The sequence below is a fragment of the Notamacropus eugenii genome, chromosome 4 (genome assembly GCF_028372415.1).
Source record: "Notamacropus eugenii isolate mMacEug1 chromosome 4, mMacEug1.pri_v2, whole genome shotgun sequence".
NCBI classification, from domain to species: domain Eukaryota; kingdom Metazoa; phylum Chordata; class Mammalia; order Diprotodontia; family Macropodidae; genus Notamacropus; species Notamacropus eugenii.
Window position 1 is genome coordinate 25127577 of NC_092875.1, and position 9946 is coordinate 25137522.

General features: G+C 50.6%; 1 protein-coding gene across 1 annotated transcript in view; it reads left to right on the top strand.

Annotated features, from left to right (window-relative positions):
- GCN1 (GCN1 activator of EIF2AK4) overlaps positions 1–6905 on the top strand; it is a 58118-nt gene extending 51213 nt beyond the window's left edge. Inside the window, exons 51-58 of the mRNA XM_072600277.1 lie at positions 470–700; positions 1161–1354; positions 1945–2059; positions 3935–4031; positions 4248–4396; positions 5001–5108; positions 5520–5738; positions 6235–6905. Of these exons, the coding sequence (XP_072456378.1) occupies positions 470–700; positions 1161–1354; positions 1945–2059; positions 3935–4031; positions 4248–4396; positions 5001–5108; positions 5520–5738; positions 6235–6360 (1239 nt within the window). The 3' untranslated portion in view covers positions 6361–6905. The remainder of the gene's footprint in view (positions 1–469; positions 701–1160; positions 1355–1944; positions 2060–3934; positions 4032–4247; positions 4397–5000; positions 5109–5519; positions 5739–6234) is intronic.
- The last annotated feature ends 3041 nt before the right edge of the window (positions 6906–9946 follow it).

Here is a 9946-nt window from a genome sequence, read left to right on the forward strand (position 1 = left end):
GCTTGAGCTGATGTTGGGGTTCCCTAATTAGTGGGAAGGTGAAGGGTTTAGGGGGAAAGTGATGGCTTCTGTTGAGCTTGAGCTGCCAGTTGATCATGTGGCTGCAGCAGCTGTGGAGAAGTGGGATTGGAACTCAGGGGAGCTGAAGGCTGGACAGGTAGGTTTGACGGTCACTGACTCTAGGGTGAGGACCTGTTGAACCCATGGGAGCTGAAGAGCTCACCAGGCTCCCCCACCCCCACCCCACAGAGGGTCAGGATGGAGGTCCTGCCAAGGAGACTGAGCCCTGCCATCTCTTAGTTGTACCTGTCACTGTGTCCACAGTAGGTGCCCCCAGGTAGCACCCTGCTGGAGAAGTACATCGTCTTGTCACAGTAACCTGGGCCCACTAAATACGTTTCCTCTGGGAGCTGATAGTGGGTGGGTTGGATTCTAAGTCCATCTGACTCAGGTGTCATCCTTTTGTTAGGGAGTGACCTCCATACTCCCTGTGCTAAGGGAGGGAGTCCTGACTGGCAACCCAGAGCAGAAAGAGGAAGCAGCCAGAGCCTTGGGCTTGGTGATCCGATTGACCTCTTCTGATGCCCTGAAACCTTCTGTGGTCAGCATCACCGGCCCTCTGATTCGAATCCTGGGAGACCGCTTCAGCTGGAACGTGAAGGTGGCTCTGCTGGAGACCCTGAGCCTCCTCCTGGCCAAGGTCAGTGGGGGCAGGACCCCCAGCACATATATCCTACAGGGCATCTCTTGCCCTAAGCCCCTCTCACACCTGAAAGAGTGGCCCAGTGAGAATGGTGGGGCAAGTTCTTCACTACCTGCAAGCAGAGGCGATGAAATATGGTTCAGGGCTATGTAGGTACTGCATGTGTACAATGTCTACAGTAGACTGCGTTTGGGCACATTGTCCAGGAAAGAGGAAGATGAGGGAGAGAAGCCAACCAGTGGACATTGTGCACACTTAATATTTCTCAATGTGTCCACATTTATGAATGCATTGACTTATTTTGGAGGGGGTTGGGGGATGCACAGCCAAGTGCAGCTTGCTCAGTGAACTAGAAACCTTGCCTCTAGGGCTTCTTCTGGCCTTTCCCCGTCTCCTTTTGGAGTCTGTTCCCAGGCTTAGCCAGAGTTCAGTGTTAACACTTGTGTGTCCTCTCTAGGTCGGGATCGCCCTGAAACCCTTCTTGCCTCAGCTGCAGACCACCTTCACTAAAGCACTCCAGGACTCCAACCGTGCTGTGCGCCTGAAAGCTGCCGATGCCTTGGGCAAGCTCATTGCCATCCACATCAAGGTGGACCCCCTCTTCACAGAACTGCTGAATGGAATCCGATCCACGGAGGACTCTGGCATCAGGTAAGATGGAAGAGGAGCAGGTGTGGGGCCATGCCAAAGCCATCCCCCTCCCCAGGACAGTCAGGGTCAGTGCTGGGCTTGATAGCTGCGATGGCTGTGGAGTGAGGGGAGAATGGGCCAAGAAGCTGTAGAATGAGAGACTTGAACAGGGCAGATATTTTAATATTCTTTCATTTATTTGCACTGAATGTTGTTAGCTTTATCTAAGTGCCAAAGTGAAACCCACGTGGTTGACCAGCCCACACGGCTTATTAGAGCTCGCTCTTCTCCATGGAGGGCACAGAAGTCATGAAATGAGTGTTTTCGGTGACTCCTGCCTGGTGTGGCCACTCCCCTAGAGCCAGAGGCTGTTTCAAAGGCTGTATGAAGCCTCCCTTCTGAGGATCTGTTTTCCTGGAAGGGTTGAGTGTCCATTATGTTAGTGTGTCCAGACAGAAGTCCCCCTGTGGGGGTTGTTTGTCACCTAAAGGGTCAGTCATGGGAAGCCCGCCACTTTGTGGCTTAACCTGTGGCTGAGATGTGTCCAGTGGAGCAGGGAGAATCACAGCTGAGTAAGCCCAGGCCTTCAGATGGGATGTGTGGTTTTGTAGGGACACCATGCTACAAGCCCTGAGGTTTGTGACCCAAGGAGCAGGGGTCAAAGTGGACACAGCCATTCGGAAGAACATCGCCACCGTCCTGCTCGGCATGCTGGGACATGACGAGGTACTCCTGCATCCCAGGGCTCTTGGCCACACTAGTGCCTGACAATTCGCTTTTTGGAGGGAATCTATTCTCTTCTTTTGTCTTCTTTTCCATTCTTTCAGTGAGTATCATTGGGGAATGGAAGTTATTCCACTTGGGTCAGAGGAATCTGGAGCAGCACTGTGCTGGGCACTTGAAAGGGCTGGCTTCCTTTGTAAGATTATCTCTTCCCACCTTCCGCTCTACTCATTCTTTCTCTCTCCTTCTCACACATGCACATACACTGTCCATCAGCTGCAGTGTGTGTGGACAGGAGGGGGAGACCGTCCAAAGATGGCACCTTTGCTTGGTGATAATGTTTCCGTGTTCCTGCAGATGTCTGGGCACATTTGGGCACATCAGGGGTCGCAGCTGCTTAATTAGCATTTATTACAGCTTCAGAAGTCCTGTTTTGTTTCCCAGACACTTTTCCCCAAATGAAGTCTCTCTTAGGGCCACATCCTCTCCTTAATTGTGGCATGGCACAGTCCCAGGTGTCCGTCTGATTTGGGTCAGAAGGCAGTGTGGCAAACTTCCCTCACTCTGGGAAGATGGACCATGGAAGCGGAAGTCAGGAAGAGGGGGCGTGTCTAGACCTGGCTTAGACCCTTGTCTTCACTTTGGGTTTCTGAGAGATTCCAGAGTCCCCTGCTCACTTACGATTGCTCTCTGCACCCTTCCCACACCACCTTTGTTTTGTAACTGTCTGATGTTGAGATGCCATGTCATCTGTGTCATGTCTGCTCCTGCTGGACTCTAGTCTGCATGAGGGCAGTGACTTGTGTCTTCTCTCAGCTGTGTATCTGCCCCAGCCATGCTCTGGACACTGTAGGTGCTAGTGTTTATTAAAGGAAGGCAGGAAGGATTCTTGGTAAAGCTCCACACACCCTTCCCCCACCCGCCCCAGGGGCAGAGACAGTGCCCTGGGGATGGGGATGGCAGCTACCTCACCACTCAGTCACTGTCAGTTAATTGTGTTACTGAGTGATTGAGGAGTTAAAGCAAAAGATGCAAACTAGTCAGAACCCACAGCTCCACTGAGTGCACCTTAATCCGGCCAGCACTCAGTAAGTGCCTGCTGCATGCAGGGCAGCCTTGTGCTAGGCCTCCTGTAGCCTGGCTGTCTCTTTGTGGCTCTGCTCTTAGTTCACTGGCCTAATTTGGGCTGTTTTGTCAGACTTACTCCACAGTTCTGCTCAGCTGTATCAGCCGGTTCTCATTCATCCTCACTCCAAATAAAGCCTGTGGCTTAAATAGTCATTTTCTCCATGTGATCCAAGCTGACTAGTACAAGGCCCCACTTTAGGTGCTCAAGGCAAGGCAGCAAGGAGCCTGTCACTTATGTGACTCATTTTGGTGCAGGGCAGATGCAGGGATGATGGTGTTTATCTTGTTCTGCTGTGATTGGTGGGTGCAGAGTCTGCCCTCAGCCCCCTTTTAGGACCCCTTGCAGTCCCCTGGCCTCCTTTTGGCTGGTGGCAGTTTTGGATTGCCTGGGAAGACAGGCAGGGAGGGCCTTGGGCAGGTCACTGATTTCTTTGCTACTTTCCTTATCTGTAAATTGAGCATGTGTTTTGCCCCCCTCCCTGCCCCATAGGCTTGTTAGGTAATGGAGATAATACATGTCCTGCTCAGAGACTCCACCATAAGGTGCTTTTTAAATAAAGGCTTTCTTTGCTATCATGAAGGTGCTTACCAACCCCCCCACCTCCTATCTGGTAGTTAGTAGCTTAGCCTCTGATTCTGCCTGGTGTCAGGCTCACAGACGTGGAGGGGGATGGAGGCTGGGAGCAGAGCCTGACTTAATGCTGCCTGCCTCCCCTCACTTGGTCTCTCACGCTCTTTCCATCCCCACAGGATGCCACAAGGATGGCCTCTGCCGGCTGCCTGGGGGAGCTGTGCGCCTTTCTGTCTGAGGAAGAACTGAATTCTGTGCTCCAGCAGCACCTGCTGGGTATGTCCATGCACCGACTCCACCCTCCCCTTCCTCAGGATTCTTTGGGAGTGGGGCTGAGCTCCCCTTAGCTCTGACTGTACAAAGGAAAGGGGAGTTGCAGCTGTGAGTTGCTGTGAGACGTGGCTGGCCAGCCCAGGAAACTTACCAGGGAGCATCTCCAGCATGTTGGGGCCCTTCCCCAACTGCTGACTTTGGGCGTCTTGTTCCCTCCAGCGGATGTGTCTGGGATTGACTGGATGGTGCGGCACGGGCGAAGCCTCGCGCTTTCTGTGGCTGTGAATGTGACTCCAGACCGACTGTGTGCAGCCAGATACAGCCCTGGTGTCCAGGAGATGATCCTGAGCAATGCCACAGCAGACAGGGTGAGGAGATCAGAAAGCCTTGGGCCTGAAGGCACTGTGCAGCTGGAGCTCTCCACGGTGGGGGAGGAAAGGAGGCTGGCAGCCCTCAAGATGCTCAGGGACCTTGGGCACAAACTGCAGCTGACACTTGTCATTCTTTACATGGTTTTGTGATCCTTTTGGCATCCTCTCAAGGTGGGGGCCATTGGTATTGTTACCCCCATTTTATAGATGAGAAAACTGATCGTTGGGGAAGGGACATGGCTTGTCTAGGCCATGTGACTAGTGAGTGTCAGAGGTGGAATGGAACCCAAGTTTTGCCCGACTCCAGGATGCCTTTGTTCCTATGCCCCCTGGACAATTGCTGTCACTTGGCTGAGGTTTAGTTTCCCCATCTGAAAAGGGAAGGCTCTCAAGCCCCAGCCTTGGGATATCAGCCATGATGTCCTGACCCCTAGGACAGGTGGCTCTGCCAGCTCTTCGGTACTGTTGGCAGTGATGCCCTTCCTGGGCTGGAAGGGCATTTACAGCAAAGGGCACTCGGTGGGGACAAGCGGTCATGGGAATGAGGAGCAGTGGCCTAGAGAAGCCCATTCTCTGTCCGCTCTCTTCCATGACCCTATAGATCCCCATTGCAGTGAGCGGCATCCGGGGCATGGGCTTTCTGATGAAGTATCACATCGAATCAGAAGGGGGGAACCTGCCTAGCAAGCTCACCAGCCTCTTCATTAAGGTGAGTGGGAGTGAGCTTGTAGGCATCTAAATGACTTTGGGGCTACTCTCCCCTTCCCTTCTCTCCCCCACCCTTGCAGCATCAGCCACGTCTTGGGTCCCTAACCTTCCTGTTCATGACATTAGTAGAGACCTTGCTGTGGCCTATGGGGACCCTGTGAGATTGGGAACATGGCTACAGGACAGTCTCATGAGGGCTGCTGTTCCCAGAGATGCCAGCTTTGTGAGGAGGCAGCCTAGCAGAATGGGGGTTGGGAGTGGGAGCAAACCGGGTCTGAGAAGTGCTTTTGTCCACTTGGCAAGTGTTGTTAAGTTGGGTATGTGGGAAATGGACCAGTCACCCGGCCCTGCTCTGCCTACTTGCCTTTAACTGCAATTCTCTGTTTTCTCCCTTTCCCTCCCCTCTCAACAGTGTCTGCAGAATCCATCCAGTGACATCAAGCTGGTAGCTGAGAAGATGATCTGGTGGGCCAATAAAGACCACCTGCCCTCCTTGGATCCTCAAGTCATCAAACCTATTCTAAAAGCCCTTTTAGATAACACTAAGGACAAGAACACCAGCGTGAGGGCCTACAGTGACCAGGCCATTGTCAACTTGCTCAAGATGAGAGAGGGCGACGAGGTGCTGCAGGTGAGGAGTGGAGGATTTAGTGCATCCTTCACTTCACACACACACATGCGTGCACACGCATATACACACGCATACACATGCACACACAGAGGCATGTACACACACACAGAGGCACATACATGCGCTCACTCTCGAGGGTTGTTTCAGGCAGGGCCTGGAAGGAGTCTCCTTTCAGGTCCAGATTGCAGAATTTTACATGCCCTGCAGTCCCCAACAGGTCCTGAACACTCACTCCTCTTCCTCCCTCATCTTTGCACTTGCTAATGTAATTGTGGGGCTGGTGATAGTAGGCTGAGTGGACAGTGGGGCAAGTGCTTTGATTTGGCCACATCCAGACCTGCTGGGTTCTCTGGTTTTTCCTGTTGCCCATACCTAGGGGTTTCATTGCTGAGGTGACTGATGTAGTTGTGTTGATGACTAGTTTTGTGAAATTTTAGCTGGTTGGCATTTGAGCCCAAACTTCCTGATGTATCTCCTCTCTCTTCCATCCTCATAGTCTGTCTCCAAGATCCTGGATGTGGCCAGCTTGGAGCTTCTGAATGAGAGTTGTCGAAGGTCCCTGAAGAAACTGGCCAGCCAGGCCGACTCTGTGGAACAGATTGATGACACCATTCTGACGTGACCCACAGGGCCCACTGAGCTGAGTGTGGCCCCAGCCTTTCAACTCTGCATCAATTCTCAGTGTTTTCATTTTTGAAAATGTTCATTCTGACTGGGGCATAGGAGACAGGGTTCCCAGAGAATATTTTACTATCTAAACAGACCACAGCCAAAGCCTTAATCAGACCCACATGCAGCTGAGAACAGCCTCCCCTTCTCACCCCCTCCTCTAGGACAGGCAGGCAGCGCACACACACAAGCTTCCCACCAGCCCTTTGCCTACAGAGCCCACCTGGGCAGCTGCAGAGCCGAACCATCCATTCTGAGCTGAAGTTCAAGTTGCACAGCCCTGCACACCAGGCCTGGGAGGGTGGCTGTGCTGGGGGAAAGGGGGCGTCATTTGGCTTTTTACTGTTGTGCTGCTTGTGACTGGCTCAGTACAGCAAGCTCCTATCAGACTAAAATGGTATTTAAATAGCCTTAGCAATTAACAAGTGTGAGTTGGGGGAAGGGGGGTTAAATGCAGGCTGTTTAAAGGACAAATGTTTAATAAAGGCTTTGATTTAATCTTGATGTGGACAGAGCTGTCCTTTCTCCAGACACTGCCCAAGTAGACTACATGGGATCTTCATCATCAGAAAGAGGCTTTATAGTTGCTTTCTTTTACCTGGGATCTGTGTTTTATTTTTAGCCCAGCAGTCCTGAATTTGGACACTGTCCCCTCCCTCCACCCTGTGCTTATATTTGAATTGAAGAGAAACTTCTTGGCATGTAGATTATCAGAGCTAAGGGCTGGTTTCTTTGCTGAGCTCTCATCAGAACTGAGCAGTGGGGGAAGCTCTTTCCTTCCCTTTTTGTGGGTATTAACAGTCAGATCTGTGTTTGGGGAATTCAGTGTTCTGATTCCCCAGTTCCATGTTCTCCACTCTAAAGCTGATTGGTGAGGTTGGGTCCTTCTGGAAGGAAATCAACCTTGGAAGAAACTACCTTCTCTTCCCTGCTCCCCAGCTGGTGGTGAAGAGCACATTCGTGGTGTGAGGAGCTTCCAAGAGGAAGCAGAGAGGCAGGTCAGCATCTGCCTGGCTTATGAATGACTTCCTTCCTCCTGGTTCTTAGAAGGCTCGTGACGCCGGGCCGTGTCCTGTCTGCAGGAGCACACCCGCTTTGCCTGCTGACATCAGCTTCTCTGGGCCATTTCCCTCAATACTCCTGTCACAACTGCTGACTGAGACTCTCAGGGGCAGAAAGGAAAGAAGGCAATGAAGTGACTGAAGAGGATCCAAGAAGGTAAAGCAGGAGAGAAAAGTCCATCATGCTTAGTGGACAGGATGGCGGCCACCTGTTTGTTGTCAGCAGTGGAGGAGGGCAAAGTGACCTCAAGGTTCTCTGCCTTGTTATCGAGCACAGTCCCCTCCCAACTTCTCGCGTCCAGAGCAGTCTCAGGTGGGCTCCTTATAACTGTAGAATCCCAGGGCTGAAAGGCACCTCGAGAGGTCAGCTCCATAGACATCCCCCGCAAAGGAACTGTCTCATGGGAGCCATGGAAGCTGCTTCCCCTTTCCAGGATTCCAGGGGCCTTTGGTGCCCTCACAGTGGGTTCAGGGTATCAACCTCGCAAACCACCTGCCTACCTGTTGTCAGCTGAGTTATTCTGATGAGGAAGCTCTGACCACCAGCAGTGGGAGGGTTGGGCCATGAGCAGTCTTCTCTGTGGAGAACCAAAGGTGGTATCTTTTTTCACTCATGATCTTAAAACTTGTAGCTGCCATCAGCCTTCAGTTTAAAGAGCCCTGAGCTGAATGGGAGACTTGATGAACTGAAGGTGTTAGATACACAAGAAAATTCATGTATGCTTTGCTCAAGTTAAAAACAACAAAGCTGAAATGCACCTGGTTCCTTTCCAGAAACTGGAAAAGGAAAGAGTTCTTTCTGTTCAGAGTGGAAGAGAGAAGCTTGGTTCACAGATGGGAATGACTCAGGGGCTCACCAAGTAGCTTAAATTTTATTCTCTGAGCAGGAAGCTGAGTGGTGAAAGGCTGTCACCAGGAGAGCAACTGGGGCCATGGAGAGAAGACTTCAGCTTCTGGCTGACCCTCAGAAACAGCTGCCAGTCAGTGCATGGTGGGCTGGACTTGGCAGTCAAGAAGACCTGGTTCAGATTTTGTCTCTTGACACTTAGTATCTGTGTGACCCTGGGCAAGTCACTTCACCTGCTGCACAGACAGTTTTCTTTGTCTCTAAAATGAAGGAGTTAATTAAATGGCCACTTAGGATCCTTATTTGAAGCCCAAGCAGTGCTATGGTGACCTAGGGTGACTGGGGCCTGGCACTGCCATGGGAGGTACAGGGACCCTCCTGTTGGTTCCAATCACGCCCATGTTCTGCTGCCCATGGTGTCCCAACTCCCATGATTTTCATCTCTTCCCAGGGTTTGGGGGAGGGGGTAGAGACTACCTATTTTGTGGGTGACAATATCCTCTCCAAGTATGATTTATAAACCCAGAGTAGATAGTTGAAGCTGGTCACCCTGTAGTTAGTGTAACAAATCACTTCTTTCCTAGGTTTCATTTTCCTTCCCTGTAAAGTGAGGAGATTGGGCTGGATGTACAATAATAAGTAAATAATAATTTACTTATTAATAAAACAAAGTAATAATAAATAATAAATTTATTATTCCCAAGAAAGTAATTTAGATCCCTAAAAAATTAATCCAAGTTACTCTTCAGAGCGGAGGTAGAACTTTCTCTCATTAAAGTATTACTGGTAAGTTTTGAATTATCCTTCATGTATCTAAGAGACATTTTAGTTACTCTCCAAAGCACAATCTTGTGCCAACTGATCAGAGAGGTCTAGATTTGGAATAAAAGGATCTGAGATGAGTCCTAGGCTTTGCCCCTTTTTATCATGTGCATCCAGATTTATGCCCTGGGGTAGATGGTTGTGGTAATGTCTGCTACCTAGACAGCAGTAACCTCCTTGTATTACCAGGTTAAGACAAATGCATCGGTCTTGAAAAATGGAATGGAGCACATAAGAGGCCCAAACCTCCCAAATACATGAAGTTCCAATCTGAACTGTCCTTGATTTTGGGAAGCCAACTTACCTCTTTGGGCCTCACTTCCCCATCTCCAAAATGAGAGTTGGTCTGGATTTCTGAGGCCTAAACTTTGAATCCATGATTCTATGACGGTCACCTCACCGCCATGAGCTGCTTGGCCCCACCTCAGCCATGTACAGATGGTCATAACTGATCTAGCCATCATCTACCTCCATGTTCAAAAATTTCAAAATATCATAATTTATTTACTTTCCAACCCTCGGCCTCCCCTCACCAAACCCTACTCTGATCTCAACCCTACTCATGATCTCCAATCCCTCGATACCTGAGTTCTCTCCCAGGCCATCATCTCTACAGTAACCACTCTCTTTTCCCCATCTTGACCAACACTACACTGTCCCCTTCTCTCGAGTCCCTGGACCTTTTCATATTCTGCTGATGGTGCTTAACCTTGCATCGCACCCACCATCCACTGCCTTCACTCCTACACAGAACTAAACAAAAGTGGAGAAAATTGTATAACACTTCTAATTGGCTCCACTGCAAATTT